Raw genomic sequence first — 21,824 nt, 5'->3', positions numbered from 1 at the left:
TTCTGGGTAAATTCAGAGTATTTCCCCATAAATGCAATTTGAGAAAATATTATTATTCCATATCGATCGATTACAATTATTTTTGAGAATCAAATAACAAAGTTGTACATCGGCTGTTATTGTTAAATCTGTGACTTGTACTGCTGGAAATGAGATCTAATTAGGGGATAACCATGAAATTTTTGCAAAAACCAAAATTTAGCTAAACCAATTCAAAATTTTCAAAAACCTCTTTGAAAATTCTGTTGTAAAATAATCAATCTGTGGATTACTATTGAAAAACGTTCCATAATTGAATACGAGATCTCGTTGTAAAATTAGTTAATGGACGAGGCTCACACAAAATTGAACGCAAATAGAAATGAGTTTAGGACAAAGTCCAGAACGTCTGTCAATTTGTGCATCGGTTTTTTAGATCTCAATGAAAAAGTTCACTGAATTGAAAACACACATTGAATTCTTAAGAGGGCCCTCGAGCGATTTGAAGCAGTTCAACAAGGCCACAGACAAGCGATTTTGCATTCAAACTTTCGTCTTTAAATCACATGTGTATTCAATTTTTTTACCGCTTCCTTTGAAATACAGATATTTCATATCAACAATGATGTCACCTATGAATTTACAGTAATCTTCCAAATGACATATTTCTATTTATTTACATATCTAAGCAGACATCAAATTTTGGTACATATATGGAAAAGAACACGAAGTTTTTGAAAATTGATTTTCAAATTCAAAATTTGTTTCAAAACAGCTAATAATTAAATTAATGGCAATTAGTACATCAAGACACCAATCTAAAGTAATAAAGCAACTTCAAATAAAAAGACTTTTTTTCATAATTAATAATCAATTTCATAACCATCAAATTATTGGTTATTTTCTCTCTTAAGTGTACACATTCTTTTTTTGCTTACGCTTTTGGCTTTTCTTTGAAGAAAAAACTGAAATGTATCCAAACCCATATTACGCCGATTGAAGTTTCTAGAAATTTTATTCATAAAATTGCAGGCTCAATTTGATTTTTACTGAGCAATCATTAATAACTGAATTATTCAGAGGTAATCTTAAATCTGATATCTTTATTTATGAAATAAAAATGGTCTGTGCTCTATAGAACATTTATAAATTATTCATCATTAATTAATTTAAACATTTTATGTTACAAAGACTTTATAAACGACTTAATAATTTTTCTTTTTTGTGTTTTTAAATGTCAAATGATATCACTTCATATCAATTTGCAAAAAGTCGATATTAAACAGTATTTTATTAACGGCAAAAACGTCATTATATATATTCTTCCAAAATTTTGATCTGCATTTGCGGCGTATTTTCTATTTTTTCCGCTTCCAGTCTCTTTCTTCTCTTTCTTATCAAGACGAAAGTGACCACACCTGCAACAATCACTACCACAGGTATTGTAACGCCTAAAACTATTGCCAAAACGTCAATTTTCACAGAGAACGCTGTCACGCCATTGCACACGTCTTTGTATTCTTGGTCAATGTATATATTAATTCCTTTCCATGAGTTTTCGATACATTCATCTCCTAAGCAATCAATTTGATAGCTTGGATATGCATTTTCATCTGGCAAACATAAGAAAAGTCTTTGCTCAAAACTACCAAAAGTATTTGGGTTAAATGTTTCAGGTGGTACCGAAGGCAAAATTAAACGTGTCAGATTGGTGCACCCCGAAAATATTTGTGAGGATTCATAGGGAACGGTTTTCAATTGAATCATGCTCACATTTATCAAGTTTACGCAACCGTAAAAGTGCATATCACCGTAAATTGTGAGTAAACTATTCAATTCGATTGATGGTAATAAACCACAGAATTTGAAGCAACTGTCTTCAATGGAGAGAACGTTTGGCAAAGTTACGTTTGTTAAACTTGTGCAGTTTTCAAATGCGTTCGGACCGATAGTCGAAACGTTCTTAAAATTAACCACTTTAAGTGACGTGCATAAAGCGAATGTTGAAACGCCAGTCATGTTGATAAGATAATCCAATTTGATTTGCTCGAGTGATATACAATTATAGAAGTCGAAATCGAACAAACTTATAATGTTTGGGATTATAACATTTTTAAGGTTAACGCAATTATAAAACAAGTAACCTGTTGAAATTTGGAAATTATTTAATTCTATTGTTTCAACAGTATTTACATTAGCGAATAAATTTTGTGGCGCACTTCGTAATGAGTTCAAACAAATTTCCTTTAATGAGTTACAACTTTCAATGATTGGAGTGCTTTCAACAGTAGTAACAGTTGGGAAATCGATTTTCGTAATTGAACTACAATTAACAAAACTATTTGCAACGATTGTTTTCAAGTTTGGCAAATTAATTGTAATCAAATTCGAACAATTACAAAAACAATTTCGACTTAACTTATTAACGTTTGGTAAATTAATTGTTTGAAGTGCTTCGCAATCAGTGAACAAACCTTCATCAACAGCTTCAAGCAAAGGCAAATTTACTTCGGTTAATGAATTGCAATAATTAAATGGATATTTACCAATTTGTTTAAGTTTTAATAATTCGATTTTTTGGATTCTTGGACAATTATATATGAAATAATCTCCTGCTATTTCCAAATTAGGTAAATCGATCTGTGTAACATTTAAGTTATTATTCGAGAATGCATAAGAACCGATTTGTCTTAATTTCGGAAATGAAAATACACTACAATTCATTTGTGCAATGAAATTATCGCCAGCAATTTCTAATTTAGGAAAATCGATATATTCTAAACTCGTGCTTAGTTCGAAAGGATTATTACCAATTTTATATAAATTTGGTAACGATATCCTTGTTAATTTAGGCATACCAATGAATACATTATTTTCACATTCAATGATTGACGTGAAATTTATTTCTGTTATGTTTATACATTCATAAAATGTATATTCTTTAAGAACTGTTAAAACAGGTAATGACACTTCCTTTAATGATTGACATCCATTAAATGCATATCGACCTAAACTTGTAAGATTTGGTAATGATATTTTTTGAATTCCACATTCTCGAAATGCGTAATTTCCACATTTGGTAAGACTTGGTAGTGATATATTCATCATATGTCCATCTAATGAAAAGACATAATCGCCCATTTCTTTAAGATTATTAAATGTAATATTTTTTAAGTATTCACAAGTCGAAAACGAGTAACTTCCTAATATTTCTAAATTATCTAATTCAACATATTCCAAAGCAGAAATGTTGAAAAACGCATAGTCTGAGATCTCTTTACATTCCGGTAATTTTAAACCTGATAATTGGGTACATATATAAAATGCATAAGATCCGATATATGTAGATTTGTTAAATTCAATTTCCGCCAAGTTTTCACACCACGCAAATGCAAAATCTTTAATAATAACAGCGTTAGGTAAACTCATCGATCGTAAGCCAAGTATGTTTTGGAATGCATGATTACCAATGACCTTAGCATTCGGTACATTAATGTCTTCTAAAAACATTAAGTCTTGAAATAACCCATCAGGAATCTCAGCAAGGCTTTGGAAGTCAACACTTGTAAGTGATTCGTCAATATTACGTAAGAAATTGGAACTACAATTTATTAAACTTGGTAAACTAAGTGAATCTAATGAAACACAATTTTCAAATAAAGTATCACCAGCATATTGTAATGAAGACATTTTAATTGTCTTTAATCTTCGCGCACTAGAAAACGCTAAGTTTGATACACTAATTACTTTCTCAAGTATTATCTCTGTGATAGATACACATAATTGAAAAGAAGACTCGCCAACATATAAAGCAGATGGAAGGTCAACATGCTCAAGTAAGGAGCAACCATAAAACATTCGATCAGAAATATTTATAAGTTTTAGAAATGAAACTTCCAATAAACGTGTGGCATACATAAATGTATTGGATTCACTGGTCTCTAAATTAGGTATCTCAATCGAAGTTAAATAAAAACAATCTAAAAAAGAATTCTCACCTAAATGTGTGACACTACTAAGTATAACTTTCTCAAGTTTTGGGGATTTCTCAAAAAATTGATATGGTGTCTCCAGGAGACCGTTAAACTCGGCGGTTTGAATTTCGGATCCATAAAAACATGCTTCTCCAGCAGTAGTTAACAAAGAGAATGTGACGTTAGAGAGGCCTGTGTAATAGAAACCTGCATATCCAATTTCAAGTATGGATGTGCATGTGATCTTTTTTAACGAAAGTGAGTTAAAAAAGCCATAAACTCCGACATATTCAACTTTGGGACCATCAACCTCTAAGAGGCTACTACAATATGCAAAGCCTGCATAATCAATGGTGGTAGCATTTGGAATATAAACATGAGTTAAACTTGAACATTGTTGAAATGAACCTTGACTAATTATTGCTGTGCCTATTAAGTCTACTTTGATCAAGTTATAGCATGTATTAAAACAACTTATTCCTATTTCTTTTGCATCCAAAATAAACGCATATCTTAATTTCCCACATCCTATAAAAAATCTCTCTAAACTATCGACACTACAATTTACAACTGCACGTTGAATATTTGGAGATGCATAAAAACATTGAAAATCAAAAATACCATTTGGAACAATAACATTACTACTGACAGAAAATTCAACAATTTGGTCAGAATACCTATAAATTTCATCTTTTTTTGGGATAACTAATTCTCCACTTATAACATCAACGTATGAAAAATCAATCGATTTAACAGAACTTTCTGCATCTTTTAGTGCAAGTAAAAAATCATCTCCTCTTCCTATTATTTCTTTGTCAACAAGAATTTCAACAACTGAGAATGTAATAACGGGAAGGATAAAAAACATTTTGTTCACAAATTTTTGACATTATTTGAATGATCATTCAAAAATGAACAATAAATATCTTTATTCCTCAAATAATTTTAGCATCATATGATATAAAGAAATATATAAAATGATCATATAAATTATTTGCTATTATAAATTTTAAAATTTCAAGAATATTCTATAAATTTCAAATTAAAAATTGAAATCATAAAACAAATTTAGATTACCAAAACTTAAGATTAATAATTCAATAAGACACCAACAAGAAAATGTTAAATTTCATTGTTGCTAAAAGAACAACTTGATCAATTTATGATATACATTGAATGTTAAATTAACGTTTTTAGGGTGCCTTGTTTACAAAACCGTTTCGATTGGGGCAGTTTTGGTCGGCCTTTTTTGCAATGTCGATTGTTATTGATGGAAAAGGACATGTTTCAGGTCGTTTAGCAGGTGTTATTGCAAAACAATTACTTAACGGAAGAAAAATCGTTGTTGTTAGAGCAGAAAGTATTGTTACAACTGGTGATCATCGTTTTAATTATCATAAATATCGTCGTTTCTTAAGAAAGACAACAAACTCAAACCCACGCCATGGCCCATTCCATGAACGTGCACCAGCTGAAATATTCTCTCGTACAATTAGAGGAATGGTTAATTATAAAACAGCTCGTGCTGCTGCTGCTTTTGCTAGACTTAAGGTTTATGAAGGCATTCCAGAAAAATATGAAGGTGTAAAGAAACTTGTTGTCCCAACAGCTCTTCGTGTTGTTTCAATTCGTACTGATCGTCCTGTTACAACACTTGGAAAAATATCAACAACATTCGGATGGAAATATGGACATGTTGTTAAAGCACTTGAAGAAAAGAGAATTGCTAAAGCAGCTGAATTACATGAAGCAAAGAAGGCTGAAAAGGCAAAGAAAGAACGTGCTATTGCTGCTGCCAACAAACAACTTGGTGCTGCTGCTGTTAAATTCCTTGAAACATACGTTGAATAAACTTGCAAATTAATTTTAACTATAAAATTTGTAAAACAGAGAAAATTTGGAAATGTCATGTGAAACCGTACGTTAAGATATTAATGATGGATTCAGAAGAAGTTGGATTTCCATGCCCAGTATGTGGAACAGATCTTTCTGATATGGATGAAATGTGGCGCCTAGTTCATGTAAATAGCTGTCTTGCTCAAAACCAATGTGAAATGAAACAAAAAGCAACTGAATCAAATTGCCCAATTTGTAATGCTGATATAAGTCATTTAACAGCTGAACTTGCAACGCGTCATGTCAACGATTGTATGGATAGAGTTCAAAAACATGTATCCATAAATAGACAAACAGAGCGATGTCCAATTTGTGGGCAATGTATTAAAAACTTAAATGAAAGACAAAGAAGAGTACATAACCAAACTTGCAGAAAAACCGAAAATGCTCAAGAAGCACAAGTTTTATACTATCCAAAAGTTGTTGAATCACTTCCAACACCAGCAGAATGGGAAATTTTAGAACAGCAAAATCCCACAAGCTTTAGCCAACCGGTTGATTTTGAAAATCAAAATATTCCAATTTTTGGAACTGTAACCCCAACTGCGGCACTTCAAGGAATTACTGATTTCAGTTTTTGTAATTCTCCATATTTTTTGTCAACACCGGAATGGCTAAGCTCATAAATCAATATTAAATAATTCGAATCTCAAGTAAAAGGCATTTCTTTTCAAAAGATAGAGAAATCCATTATTGAGTTTATTATTTATTTACCACCTTTCTTGCCTTTTTCTGCAGCAGCTCTCTTTTCTGCAGCTGCAGTTCTTTCAGCAGCTGCTTTAGCTTCTTCTTCCATGAAAGCGTTGATAATTCTTTCTTTAACTACTGATGCGCAGTAAACGCCACCATATGGACGGGAAACTGTTCGCTTATGTTTTGGTAATCTAGCAAGCTTTTTTGTTGGCAAATGTTTGATACCTGGAAGTGGTTTTCCTGTTTCACCACATATCATTCCTTTCACACGTTTTTTAATATAATGTGCAACAAGTCTGTTTCCTGGAGTACGTACAGGAACAACACGATTACGAAGTGTATGATATGGATTGCTACGTCTAAGTGTGTAACGATTATCTCCCATTTTTTTAGGGGTTGACCAAAACCGTTATAAATTTAAACAAAGATAGTCAATTTTAAATTTCGTTTACTTTAAAGAATACAAATTGGAGACAACACAAACAAAAAAAGAACATTATTAGAAAGACCTCGTTACTTTGCATTTTCGATTGATTTATCTTTCCATTTTGAAGGAAGAAGTCTTATCCTTCGACTTTGAATAATTGTGTTATTCATTGTTTTCATTGCTTCAATGTAATCATTTACATCCAAGAAAGAGATGAATCCATACTGCCTACTTCTTCCAGAAGAATCATGAATAACTTTGATTTTTGATAATGATTTAAAGTGTTTAAATGCTTCATATAAATCACTTTCAAAAGCTGTAACTGGGAGATTTCTAACATGAATTCTATAATCATTTTCAGGCCATTCAGATAAAGAATTATCAATCCAAAACTTTTTTCCTTCTTCAGTACGGAAAGTGTTTTTCATATCCTGAGTTCCTTTTTGGACTACTTTCCTTCTTGATTCCTTTTCACGAAATTCTGTTGTAAATGTATCATTTTCTTGACCAGAACTAACCTTTTGAGCTTTAGTCTTATCAATGAATCCTTTATTTTCACTTTTTTCATTGTCCTCAATTTCTTTTAGAAGAAGTCTCATTTGTTTTTCAATTTCGTCATCCATTTCACAGTCAGAAGATGGTTAACCAATTTGTCACTTTTTAGGCAAAGTTCACTTTTTACTTATCGTTCAATTTTTAAACGTCTAATATATGGCTTCAACTCAACAAATTGGCGAACTTGTTCAAGTTGTTACATCAGCATTCAAAAATCATGAATCATCTGAGGCTCACATACAATATTTAAATAACTTTGTATCAAACTTAGAAAATATAAACATATGTTATCAAATCATTTCAAATCCTGATCCATTTTCGGACGCAGTTGTTGTCTTTGCATCAAATTCTTTTTTGCGTATCACAAAAAATTTTATTCAATCATGGACACAAGAATTTTCTAATAATGTTTTTATCAATTCATTTAGGTTTTTAACAGAGCTTTATGAAAAGTTTTTAGGTCCTCGATCTGTAGTTCTAAGGGATTGTGCAAATGTAATTGCCATAATTTTTGAAAACTATATGAATTCACCTGACATAATCTTACAAATGATGGGAGAAATATCTTCTTTATTGGATCCTATGCAAAGTGTTCAACATTGGAATGTGGGTATTATTATTTACTTAGAAATTATTTCTACAATATCATTATCACAATCTAAAGATATTAGAAATAACTTTGCAGCAGGTTGTCTTCCAGTTATGTTTAACAATGCTTTCATGATTATTCAAAACACTTTTAACACTCCAGAAATAGCACTTTTAGCTGATGCAGTAAAATTATTCCGAAAAGTCATCTCTTTTACTGTTCGTGATGATGTTAAAGATGACAAAACTGCGATATTTTTGCATAATTCAATTCGAGAGTTAATTTCCAATGTACAAATCATCCAAATCATGACTAGTATTTATGAAGAAAAGGGGATAACTGATGCACTTTGTTGCATTCATACATATTGTATTATCTCTCGTACATCCTTTTTAAGAGATCAAATCCCAAACATTTATAACTGTTTGGTTGCGGTTATTAAGAAAATTCTGAGCGAATCGATCGGTCTTGATGATCCTCAAAATGTTTTTATTGTTACATCTATTTTATCATCAATTTCACATCGATTAGAGCTAGAAATCATGTATACAATTAATGACCTTGATGAATTTCTAGACATTGTCTTACAATTTACACATCAGTTACTTCAAATTGAACAAATCACAGATGAAAATGAAATGTGTCCACGGAAACAAGTTATTACCTTTTGGTGTACCATAGGAAACACATTACGGAATGAGCCATTAAATAATCCAATTAAGCAAAAACTGAATATGAATATGAATGAAGTTTGTTTTATTTATTTAAATTTCTTATTATTAAACATCCAAAACAATTCCGTTGGGATCTTACATTTAAATGAACAAAAGCTTTCACCATATGTTACATCATTTCGTAATTTCATAATCACAAATCAAGAGACATGTGAAATTGGCCAAAAGTTAATAGAGTTATATAATCAAAAGAAATCGGAATTTATAAATTCTATTCAATCATCTAATCCGAATGCAATTCTTCAAATGCAATTATCATTATATGTCCAAATCTTTATATCAATTGTTGGGATTAAGTTCGATTTAAGTGATAATCCAATTTTCCGATTTCAAATCGAATTATTATTTGAGTTATTCAAAATATTTATGGAGTCACAAGAATGGGTAATTGGATCTATACAAACAGATTATATGGAAATGAGTATTATTAACTTCATTAATACATTTAAAGAAACTATTTTTGGTAAGCCGAATCTTAAGCCTTCAGATCTGAAGTTGATATATCAAATGTTAAGTCCCATCAAAATTACATCGATTGAAGAAGCAAATTTATATTTATTTAATCGATTAGATTTTAGTTTTAAATTAAATCTTCCGAATGTTATTGAATTTGCGATAATTGCATTACGGAAAATCAAAATTCCTGATGAACGAATCCCGAATTTATTTGAGTTACAAAACATTGAAATGTTAAATAATTTGGAATTTAGGAAAATTCGAGCAAAATATTTTTCGACGTTAATATTCATATGTTCGAAGAATGATATGGCGATTAACTTATTTTTCCAATATTTACAACAACGTTTTAGTAATATTACTCCAAAACAATTATGTTTATTATCGATTGATATTTATGGTATATTTTATGAGACTAAAGAAAGTGATTTATATAACAAATTAATATTTTATTTGTTCCCTGAACGAATTAATGCATTTGTTCAATTAATGGATCAAATCTGTAATAATCCATTTATGACTACATCTGTCTTAAAGATGTGGAAATTCATTGTATTAAATTATCCATTTCGGAAAAAGATTTCATTTCCTAATTCTTCACCAATCGGAACAATAATATTTAAAGCAACAGCAGCCATGTTACAAACTTATTTAAAATATTTTAAAGCTAATCCATTAACGAATACCGAAAATATATATCAAGAAAAGTTCCGTAATTTGAAATATTCATGTGTTATATTATCGAATTTATTATCGTCCGAATATATTTGTTTCGAAGCATTTGCAATATATAATGATACTGTATTAATTGATACTATTCGAGAGTTTTGTACTTCGTTCCAATTGTTTTCATGGGATTTATTATTCACTTATCCGAAAGTTGCAAAACCTGTTTTAGATTTACTTAAAGTTATTTGCGAACAACATTTTAATTCATTTCTACAAGCGTATGGTTCATATTTCCCGAATATTTTAGACGCCGCAATTATGGGACTAAAGACAAATCTAAAAGAACTTGCAATCGATTCACTTGATATTATAAATGGAATTTTAATGTTCGTAAATAACAATAAAACAAATGAAAATATTGCGGCGTTATTAAATAGTACTTCGGATAAATTAAATGAAACGCATTTGACAATTTGGCAATACGCCGTAAATAATAATAATAAAGATAAAGTAAATACAAGTAAAGTGATCAAAAACTTCTTGGAATTGGACATCGGATTTATGGTTTTGATCAAAAATAGAATTAAAAGTGTAACAAACCCAAATTATAATAATCAGTTCAATGAGTTAATGAGTATAATCGATAATAACTTGGCGAATTCAGAACAAATTATTGGAAAAATAGTGAAAAGTGTACAGGAGTTCATCGCAAGTTATGCAATTAACAGAAGTTTCTAAAATAGAAATTATATTTTTGAAGTAAAAAAAAAAAATTTAAATTTATATTTTTTGGGAATAAATTTCTTTTTCAGTGATGTCAACTTTAGGATGTTTAAGAAGTAATTTAACTATTTCATTGTGATTATGTTCGAAAGCATAACGAAGTGCAGAATAAAATAAATATTTCAAAATCCAACTATATAAAATAAACAACAAGAGATCGAAAAAAAATTATAAATCAATTAAATAAATATCTTTGGAATTAACATCGATATCATTTTGTTCAAGTAATAACTTGACAATATTAATATACCCAAAATAACTTGCATACATAAGTGAGCTAAAAAATAAATAAAACAAAATCCAAATTAATTAAGTAAATGCTATGTTATTATAATAAATTATATATCAATTGAATGGATATCTTTTGTATTAATGTCAATATCTTTTTGTTTAAGAAGTAGTTCGACTATTTCTATATTACCGTTTCTAGATGCTAAAACAAGGGCTGAACAAAAAAATTTAATAAAATTCTAAATTTTTAAAATAAATCCAAATTTTTTTAAATTAATATTAAATCATTTATTTAAATATTTTTTACATTAATATCAATGTTATTTTGTTTTAGAAGCAATTCAACTATTTTAATGTGACCTTTTTGAGATGCAAACATTAGAGCTGTCCAAAATAAATAAATTAAAAATTAAATTACTTAAAAATACGCAAAATTATAAGAATATATATTAAATAAAACATATAAATATCTTTTGCATTAATATCAATTAATTTTCTCTTTAATAGTAAATTAACAATTTCAATATGACCATTTTCAGATGCATACATTAAAGCTGTTTTAAAAGCATTTAAACAAATATTATTATATTAAAACGTATATTAAATTAATAAAACATATAGCAAATTAATTAAACTTATTATATATAAAACAAAGAAAAATTTTTTTCATTTACATGTATTCTTTTTTGCTCAAGAAGTAACTTTACAATTTCAATATGACCATTTTGACATGCAAACATAAGAGCCGTATAAAATAATATAAACAAATTCCAAATTCATCAAATACACATAAAATCATCAAAATAAATTTCAAAAAAACTCATTAAATATCTTTTTCATTCACTTTGATTCCTTTTTGTTCAAGAAGAAATGATACAATTTCATAGTTATTTGAGTAAGAAGCTTCAGGCAAAATTGCATTTAATAGTTTGGTGTTTTGGAAAGAACGTATAATGAAAACATTCCCAGTCCAACCTAATTTCTGAATAATTTTATTATTTATTTCCATACCTTCTTGTTCTAAAAAAAATAATATTTCATAGTTATCATATTCAATACATTTAATTCCTAATTGAGTCAAATTATTTATTTCAATAACTTTCTTATTATAAAAATAATGAAAAATATCATTTCGATGGAATTCAATTGCTATTTCATATACATTGTCAATTTTCGAATGGTTTTGTTCACATAAATGAATAATTTCAAGATTTCCACCTGCAATTGCATATTTTAATGTGTATCGAATTGTTGCACCATTTATTAACAAAAATTTAAAACATTTAACAGATCTAAAAAAAGCGCAATAATCAATAATTGATATATTTTGATATTTATTACTAATAAATGAATATCTTTCATAAGGTGATGACTTAATTAATTGATTAAAATCGAAATCGTTTTGTGTTGATATTTCTTGTAATTTTTCTAAATCGTCATCCCGAATAACATTTACAATTTTTAATGGATTAACACCTTCTTTAACCAATTCTTTATGAAGCTTCCAATCATCTTTTGATATTTCTTTATTATTTGAAATGAATCGTCTATAAAATTGATCCTTATAATGATGTTTTATAGTAAAGGCAGGATCAATTAGTTTTTGTTCAATCATCTTTTCTATAAGATAAAAGGATTCATGAGAATTTAATTTAATTAAATATTCATTAAAAACATTAAAAACGGTATGATTTTTGTTGGCTTTTTCTTTAATTTGAAGGGACTTTAAAAAATCAAAATATATTGTTTCTTCATTTCTTTGTGAAATAAAAGCTCGATAAACAAGACGACAAATACAAAGATTGAAGGAATAAGGATAATTCACATCATAAAATTTCATTGTTAATTCAGAAGATTGTTCGATATTATCGTTGGTTAAATTAAAAATAATATTTTCTAATGAGAGAAAAGAAGAAGAACTTTTTTGGAAACTATAGCTCAATGAATCATTAATTGAAACTTCTTGACTTCTTTGAATTGAATTAATATTTTTTGGATAATTTACACCCAATGGTTTTCTATATGAAACATGTAATGATCTAGTTTTTTTCATTCATAAAAAATGACAAATTTTTGATTTTTTTTACTTACTCAATTATATGCTATCGTGATAACGGAACATCCTTTTCAAAAAGTCATGTTTTCATACAAAAAGTCATCATTAGGGGTGATTTAGGGCGCCCCAACGGGGGAACAGAATGGAAAAAAGAATTCGCGATCATCTCAAAGAACTATTATCAAAAAATGACATAAATATGATAAATACATCAATCCATTTCTATAGGAACCCTAGATTCCCTATTTTTCCAAATCTAACTCCATTCTCAAATTTCGTTCAAACTAAAAATTTAAATATTTTCCGAAATTCCATTCAACTATCTTGTCCTCAAGAAAAAAAATCAAACTCCCATGTATATGACCTGAAATCATTTGATGATTTTTTATGTACCCCAAATAATCCTATTTCACACTCGGACATTATCACACTCACAGAAAATAATATGTTCCTTACAGAAAACGAAAGAAATCATTTTATAAAAAATCATCGACATGATTTTAATATACGGCCGTTAACAGTTTTTGCAGAGATCGCAGACCCAATTACAAGTGGAACTATAGGAACAGAAATGGTTGGTAGCTACGCACATAAAGACTATTTAGTTGGATTTCCAAAGTGTAGTGGACAACTTGAATCCGAAAAAGAAATTCTTAATGATAGCTGGGTTTCTACAGCTCCCGAAACTAGTTGTTCTGGACGCAGGAAAGAAATAAACCAAGTTTCAGACGAAGTTCAAAATGTTGAAGATCAAGGAAATGAATTAGATGTCATGATCACACGAAACAAAAATGTCTATCGACTTTTGAGGGCCCATGGGCCAAAAGCAGCAGGTTTTAGCATTATAGTTGGCCAAGAACTTGATTGTATTTTTCCAAGAGCTGGATACTTTATCCAGTCACTTTTAGAAAAGTGCCCCAATACAATTTATCCTATCGTCATGCGAAAATTGAGAGAACGATACATATCGTTATTTAAACAAAAAATTGATTCATACATCGAAATCAGTCATGTAATTGAAACTCAACTACCTGTATTGCGTTCAAAATATTTGTTACCCAAAATCTCATCTCCTATGATATTTATTGAAATATCACAAGTTGAATATGATATATTATTAATTCCATTATTTACACAATTTATTGAAGAATCATTAAAAAATGAAGACAAGCATAAGAAAGAACTAAAGTCGATTGTTAATTCAATAACAACAAACTTAAGAACATATAAACATTATAAATTAACATTTTCATATGCTACAACACTTTTATTTTTTGCTTATTTCATTCACGAATTAAAAAATGTTCAATTTGTCGATGATGTTAAAAACAAATCCATAAAAACATCAATTGAAATTGGGATAACAAAAAAATGTTTTCATGGAATTGAACAAATTTTATCGATAATTTCAATGACATTTAATGGTAAAAAGAAATCACAAGCAGTACGACACATTGCAGGACTAATGAACAATGTCAACATAAACGAAGCAATTAGAATTATGAAAATCGCTTATACATTGATTAATTTGGTGTACGGTTTAATGGTGGAAAGTGATGACGTCAATTTCGTGGATGTGGACATAGAGAAAAATTTTATATCTTTGTCGAACATAGGAAATAATGTCGTTTCAATTAACACAGATGACATCAAATATTATAGTAAATTTTGGAGATGAATTAGGCCAAAGAAAACATATAAAATATTAATAGAGGATTGTTTAGAATAAAATGTATATATTGTTGTAACGTTTTTCTGGATTTTTAGATATGAAAATTTGACTTTAATATATATTCTTAATCAAATTTTATATTTTACTATATTTACAAGTTTGAATCTATATAGCAAAAAAAATAATATATATAATGTACGTTTGAATGATCATATGTCAAATGGAAAATGATTCACCTTTATGCAATGCATTACATTAAAAAATATTTATGATCGGTGAACGATAGGAATTTTCAAAACGACGATAGTTTTTTCTGTGAAAAACAGTTTTCTGGTCATTTAATTTGTCTATCGTTTGACACTAACATTAATTCATTTAAAATGAAATATTTCATTACAATAAGAGGTATAAAGTACTCACATTAAGTTTATTTATGATGTATGACTAAACTTTTGTATTGTATCAGCGAAAATATTTGACAAAAACAATCCACCCGACAAACCGAATTGTGAATTTATCACTTGCCCATATATCGTAACCTTCTTTAGCCAATCAGATCTTGGGTGATCCTGGAATGTCCTCTTCAGCTTATCAGAGAATTGTTTCATGAGAACCGAATTTTTAACTTGTGCCTCAGATATGATGAAAACTTTTTTGCAGCGAACTCCCAACACCATTGACTGTATCGCCCGCATTATAAACTTATAATGTATCTTAAAAGCCTTTAATGCGGCATGGTCACCGCCGATGGCGAGTTCCCGAATTTGATTGTATCCTATCGGAGCGGTTTCCGGTTTTACGAATTGATAAATGAGTTCGCCGCCTCTGAACGAGCACATGTCCTCCCACTCGGGCTGGTGTGAGCCTCCGTGAAGCTTGTGGGAGACAAACCGGATCAGTTCGCACTCTTTGGCATACTTTGGGCTACTTGGTAAAGAAATGTAACATTGCGCATGCCCAGCTTCTGAAGAAACAACACAATTATGTTCAGATGAGACATGACGATTGATATAGGAAACTCCAAGGCCATCGCCAATAAGAATAACACAGGATGAGCCACGAAGTGTGATCGTCTTTGATGAGGATGGTGTCTCCCAAAGTGGTGAAAATATGGTGTCAAGTGAATTAACACGTAGGTCTTTGGCAAGAAGACCATAGGAGGCGGCTTCAAGATCGTTCATAAATCGCCTTCGGTCTAATGGAAAAAGATCAAATGGAAGTGATGTAAAATGAATAACACGATCTCGTGCATCACATTGCCAGTTAGTGATAACAACGTGATCTTGTGAAATTGGACCTGCAAAACTCATGGTGGAATATACAACAGTGCAATTATTTCGGCCAAAAGCGTTACGTAAAAATTCATAATTGTCTTTGACATCTTGGGCTTTGTTAACTCGAACGGAGTTGAGGTAAATGGCTTTTTTGGTATTGCGAAGTGGACATAATGCGACAGTAAGGTTTTGTGAATCAATACAAAATGTAAGGCAAACATTGCGGCGTTCTTCTTCACTCCATCCCTGGAGAGCAGATATGTCTGTGTCACTGAATGAAGCAGAACGTGAGGCTTTGGTTGCCAGATACATTTTTGTCGATTTGTAAATTTCTGAAACTTTAAACGTTTAACATTTTTGAAAGCGCCGAAAATAAATTCCTGAGTTTAATTAGCATTATTCTTTCCAGGGTCAATCTTATTTTCACAAAGATGACATGAAATTAATAAGATATTATAAAATCGAACGGAAGAAGAAAACCATATTCTTAAAAATTTATCCAAAGATTCACTAAAATGAAAAAGTAAAAATTATGAAAGAACTTGAATAATGCATAGATAAAAGTGATTTAAATAGGTTGTATATCTTTTTTGTTTCTTGAACTGTTATGTCTCTTACTGATCATCAAAACAAATTTTAAGCGCAGATAATTATAATCTTTCTGTAAAGTATAGTAGTTATTTATGGGTGGCTTTGAGTATAAATTTTGTTGCAAAAGAGAAAAATAAAAACACTTAACATGCTAATAATTACATGTAATGTCATAAAAAAATTCAACAATTGCGTTTGTATTTTGATTAATGGATATTCAGCCCAATACTTGAGAACAAAAGTTAACAATTTCAAATAAAACAAAAATATTTAAACTTTTTTACAAGCTTCCTTGAAGTACTTTTTCGTTTTGAAACATTTTTTTTTCCTTCATTTTTAGTCAGAAATCTCTATACATTTCCGTCAACATTTTTTTTGTGAATTCCATTGATTACTACATCTTTTCGCGGCCAACATTTTCAAAATCCGATTCCGTTTTGTCCAATTTTTGGACAATCTAACAGTTCCAAATTTGTAAAATAATTTAGTAAATCTTCATCTTTTTTATGGATGCGGGAAATTCTTTATTTACAAATTTGTAAATGTTTCTGTCTCTGGTTCTTTTTGATGTAAGATAGTTCAGCTTTGATTATGTTACCATTAAATTGTGATCCGGATGTAGAAACTGAACATACCCACAACCATATTATTATATGATCCAATGCTTTGAAATTTCACATAAAACAACTTCACAATTAATGAGTCGGAATATAAATAAATGTAATTAGCACTCTGAATTACCAAGCTATTTGATGAAAATATTACATTTTTCATCCAAAAATGAGCGACGGCACGACTAGCCATTTTATAAATGGAAAGAGTATCAAATGCACATGAAGGATGAAAGCTGCAAATCTTGACACTGTCTTTAATAATTTTCCCACTGATTTAAAAAAAGATTGACAAACATTAATTTCGCGACAGATGGAAAACAAGTTCATCAACGAGAATATTTCCATTTATAAATGGGGTTGAACCTCAGGAATTATCCATGGTTTATAAATTATTTTGTAAAATTTTAAAATTATTGCAGAAATAAATTAAATTAAAAGGATTTTCTTTTGGAGGATTTCTAATCATTCTGCTCAACAACTAGACTCAATCAATAATGTTTCTTGAGCGAAACCATCATTACATTGGTTTTTGGGTTTCCTAATCAATTTTTGAAAGAAACTGTGTTGATATTTCTATTGTGAACGATCAGAACCTGAACGGCTCTTCGCAATTTAAATTTTATGTTGAAAAAGTGGGAGATGGCGGTTTTGTACAAGCAATTGAAGCTCTTAACGACTTCACAAGCAAAATGGAGAATAAAAAAGTTCCAAAAATTACAGAGACAATTACAATAATCAAAGGAGCATGCAGTGAAAACTGTCGTGTAATGGCTGAAATTCATCGTCACTTAGTAGATTATGGGGAGCAACTTCAAAAGCTTGTTGATTCTCTTCAAAAACTTAGCAATTCTCAAACAGCAAAACTTTACCCAACTGAAACAAAGTACCGATCTGATTTTCATAACGCTTGGATCCATCTTTCTGAATCTGTATTAAATCCAACCACCAATTTTAATTTCTTTATGCAGACTATCAGATTCCGTGCTGCCGACAGCATACGTGCTATTCATAATGACTATAAGACTAAGTGCGAAGAGTTACTTCAAAAAGTTGGTGAATCAGTTCATAATGTACAAACATCACATCATCGAGCCCAAGAAGCACACAAACATTATGAAGCCGCTGGGAAAGCTGTGCAAGATGCCTACAACTCCAAGTCGCCCAAGCTACAACAATTACGAGATGAATTTGTCAAAGCCCAAAACGCTGCCGTTGATGCCCATAATCAAGCAAACGAGCAACGCTCTGCCATGTCCACAAGTTTTGATCAGTTTCTTTCTGATTTTGAGACACTTGAACAATGGCGGTTTATTAGCATACGCGAAGCCCTTCTTAAACTTTCATCTGACATTGAACGTACCGCGTATCTCTTCAGTGAGTCTGCCAACGACATCAAAGAAGCCCTTAAGGAGCGTGATTTGACAAGCGATTCGAAAACGATTTCGAGTTTCAAAAATGTCAAAGATCCTGAGGCGTCCATTGGGTTCCAGTGCATCAGCGTTCCATCAGTGTCGTCCAAGTTCCTCAACATGACGAAGGCGTGGGAGAAGGAGCTGAAAGAAGGCGCAAAGATCGCGCGCGCAGTCAAAGACTTCCGCGGAGTTATGAACCAAATCGATGTAAGAATCGATGAGCAGGTGCTCGTTCTTGAGAACCAAGGTGAATACTTGAAGTGTAAGAATGTAAATGATTGTGTGGGATTGATTCCAGCAGACGCTTTGATGATTCAGGAATAAAACAAAAGCGAATTAAAGTAAAAATATTTTTTTGGAATTGTGTCGAATATAAAAAAATTGAAATTTGATGGCAAATAAAATTTCATTGAATTCATTTTTATATTAAAATAAGAAAAATAAAGGAACACGATTTCTTTCTTGCAAGAAATTAATTCTGATGCTTTTGAGGAGACTTTTGTGAATTTATTTGGATATAAAACTCTTGAACACCATTAATTGATCAATGAACTTCATAGGAAGTTACAAAAAAAAAGATATTTTAGAGTGAAATATTGCTTTATTTTTATATGATAAAAAAAATTAAGTGAAATGTTATAAGGAATAGCTACCTAATGATCGATAAATAGTTATTAAATTTAATTTTAATTTTTTTTCAAAAGTACAACGATCGTTTATCAAATCGAAAAGAGTAGCAAAAAAAATACCAAATCGAAATTTCATCGGTTTTGACAGTTATAAAAACAAGGAAAATATTTCTCAGTCAGCTCAATCAATTATATCTATATTCGATTATAATTACCCATGTTCTTTTAATATAGTTATAAGTCATTTTGTCTCAATCTGTATTTTTATGCAAAAGAATAATAATAATATATTATAATATTCTAACATTAAAGAACTTTCAAAGAACGATTGGGAACTTCACAAGCAATTAATTGAAGAAGGACATAATCCAAATGAAATTACAAAAATAATTCGAAATGATGAAATCGAAAAACTTCAAGAAATATCATCACAAACAAATTTTGATTTTAATCAATTTATTGAACCATCACTTTATGAAAGATGTTCATTTATTAATGAAGATAATGTTTCATTAATTGATTATGCAGCATTTTTTGGATCAGTTAAATGTTTTAAATATTTACTTATGAATGGAGCAAATGTAAAAAATACAGGTAAATATGCAGTTGCAGGTGTAAATTTAGAAATAATTCACTTATGTGAACAAAATCATTCAACATTTAAAGATGCATATGAAACAGCAATTCAATTCCATCGAAATGATATTTTTAAATATCTTTATGAAAATAAAATTATTAAAATTGATGATTTAGAAAAATTAGGAAATTTAAGTATTCTGTTTTGGAATATTGAAATTTTTACATTTTTACAGAAAAATGGTATGAAAATTAATGAAAATATTATTAATAATATTGCAATGCTTGAAAATCTTTATCTCATTAAACATATTCTGAAAGAAAATCCAATTCCAAAAAACATTTTAGTAAATTCTGTGCAATTAGGAAATCACGAATTTTTTGAATATATTTTAAATCAAGAAGGAATTGATATTCATGCTAAAGATATTTATTTGTTTTATTTGATATTTACCTTAATAATTTTGGTTTTCAATATAATATTTGGAAATTATTTAAATTATTTGGTACAGCACTTATGATAGCATCTTCTTGGAATTGCAGAGAAATAGTGATTATAGGTATCATATAATATTTTTATGAGGAAAAGCTTAATTCTCGATTTGATGTTCATTATAATGAAAATACCTTTAAATTACTACCTCAACGATGAAAATATTCATTTGTTAATTCCCTTGTGAGTTGCAAACCTAACCCTGCCAGAGAATTTGATACACTACGATAAAATTTATGACGATACAACTTTTGAGAAAATAAAAGTAAATCTAAGAAAAAATTGAATGTACAATTTTTGGTGTGAAAGAGTCAGAAAAACTTTTCGAATACATTGATTAATTATTCTATTATTCTGACAAATTTGTCTGACCCCTTTTTGTAAAGTAGGGCTATTAACCTCAAATTTAGGGACATGAATGAATTTGAATATTAATTTAGCTTATTTCGAGGACAATTTTGAGCAAAGCTATCCAGTATGATGAAAATAAGTTAATGACAATTGAATTTACCAATGGAAATTGTTTTATTGAGAAAATATTGTGACTATATAACATTTTAAATTCCTAGCACATCTGCTTGTTCAAAATTATGTTCATTCATTGAAAAATTTGTTTTCTCTGTCTTCATCAATAATTTTTTCTTCGCTATCATGTAAATAAATGCGTTGAACATAAGGCTCAACTACATTCCAATTTTCGCCGAACCATTTAATCAATACGCGTTTATCTCTTGAAGCTTCTCTATCAAGTTTTAAATTTGCTTTTAAGCAAACAATCTGCGCAATACTGCGTAATTCACTTTGTGTAACGCCAGAACTAAATTTCTTTTTTAAGAAATTCCATTCTTTAGATTCATAACATTGTTCAGGACCCAACCGCTCTCTTACCCTTTTTCCTTCAACGCCTTGGCCACGAGGAAGCTTAACCTTATGTTCTTTTTCTTGTTGTGGCGAATTTGGTTCAGTGGTCGGTTGAGTTGGTTGTTGCTGTTGTTCCATTTTTGTGTTTGATTTTTTCAGAAGAAACCAATCGTCGTTCAGAAAAATAAATTCAAAAGAGAAATTCAGATTTTTTGGGTGGATTTCTGTTGTCGAAAAAATAACAATATCTTGAGTTTACTTTAATTCTAATAAAAATAACTTTGCTCATTTTTATTAATTACAATAAAGAAAAGAATATGAACAATATCAATAAAATTTAGGGGAAAAAAAGATATGATCGATTCATAAAAATGAGTATTTCATTATTATTAAGCAATATACATATTATAAAAATAATTTTAATATGATTTTCTTTTAATTTATTCATCATAATGTTATCATCCAGCACATATTTCGGTATTGAGTCTGACAATTACATTGTTTTTTTGATCATTAATTTTTTTTTCAAAATCAGTTTTGAATAATTTAGTGGAATTTTTTTATTTTTCAATTCAATTTTATTTTTCCAAACCCATGCAAAGTTCTTTCAATGAAGTTATATTGAACGTCATACTATTTTGAACGAATCGACTGCCGACA

The 21,824-nt window shown here is 29.6% G+C and overlaps 7 protein-coding genes across 7 annotated transcripts; 2 read left to right on the top strand and 5 right to left on the bottom strand.

Annotated features, from left to right (window-relative positions):
* Positions 1–1,290: 1,290 nt before the first annotated feature.
* Positions 1,291–4,821, bottom strand: GO595_000736 (leucine-rich repeat domain-containing protein; the record flags this gene model as incomplete). Its single annotated transcript, XM_067920816.1, has 1 exon — positions 1,291–4,821. One exon carries the CDS (start codon positions 4,819–4,821, stop codon positions 1,291–1,293), a length of 3,531 nt encoding a protein of 1,176 aa, XP_067779205.1.
* A 386-nt stretch (positions 4,822–5,207) lies between these two features.
* GO595_000735 (Rpl16ap) lies at positions 5,208–5,804 on the top strand (the record flags this gene model as incomplete). Its single annotated transcript, XM_067920805.1, has 1 exon — positions 5,208–5,804. The coding sequence occupies one exon, from the start codon at positions 5,208–5,210 to the stop codon at positions 5,802–5,804; it is 597 nt and encodes a 198-aa protein (XP_067779204.1).
* A 751-nt stretch (positions 5,805–6,555) lies between these two features.
* On the bottom strand, positions 6,556–6,927 carry GO595_000734 (ribosomal protein L34e; the record flags this gene model as incomplete). The annotated part of the gene is made up of 1 exon (XM_067920794.1): positions 6,556–6,927. The coding sequence occupies one exon, from the start codon at positions 6,925–6,927 to the stop codon at positions 6,556–6,558; it is 372 nt and encodes a 123-aa protein (XP_067779203.1).
* Positions 6,928–7,055: 128 nt separating this feature from the next.
* On the bottom strand, positions 7,056–7,592 carry GO595_000733 (RNA recognition motif-containing protein; the record flags this gene model as incomplete). Its single annotated transcript, XM_067920783.1, has 1 exon — positions 7,056–7,592. The coding sequence occupies one exon, from the start codon at positions 7,590–7,592 to the stop codon at positions 7,056–7,058; it is 537 nt and encodes a 178-aa protein (XP_067779202.1).
* Positions 7,593–15,145: 7,553 nt separating this feature from the next.
* Positions 15,146–16,300, bottom strand: GO595_000732 (putative glucokinase 2; the record flags this gene model as incomplete). The annotated part of the gene is made up of 1 exon (XM_067920772.1): positions 15,146–16,300. One exon carries the CDS (start codon positions 16,298–16,300, stop codon positions 15,146–15,148), a length of 1,155 nt encoding a protein of 384 aa, XP_067779201.1.
* A 1,582-nt stretch (positions 16,301–17,882) lies between these two features.
* GO595_000731 (SH3 domain containing protein) lies at positions 17,883–18,929 on the top strand (the record flags this gene model as incomplete). Its single annotated transcript, XM_067920761.1, has 1 exon — positions 17,883–18,929. One exon carries the CDS (start codon positions 17,883–17,885, stop codon positions 18,927–18,929), a length of 1,047 nt encoding a protein of 348 aa, XP_067779200.1.
* A 1,968-nt stretch (positions 18,930–20,897) lies between these two features.
* GO595_000730 (uncharacterized protein) lies at positions 20,898–21,302 on the bottom strand (the record flags this gene model as incomplete). The annotated part of the gene is made up of 1 exon (XM_067920750.1): positions 20,898–21,302. The coding sequence occupies one exon, from the start codon at positions 21,300–21,302 to the stop codon at positions 20,898–20,900; it is 405 nt and encodes a 134-aa protein (XP_067779199.1).
* Positions 21,303–21,824: the final 522 nt, after the last annotated feature.

Source organism: Histomonas meleagridis (assembly GCF_020186115.1).
Source record: "Histomonas meleagridis strain 2922-C6/04-10x chromosome Unknown contig_11, whole genome shotgun sequence".
In the NCBI taxonomy this organism is placed as follows: domain Eukaryota; phylum Parabasalia; order Tritrichomonadida; family Dientamoebidae; genus Histomonas; species Histomonas meleagridis.
Note: the sequence above shows the minus strand (reverse complement) of the source record. Positions and strands in the feature narration are given on the sequence as shown.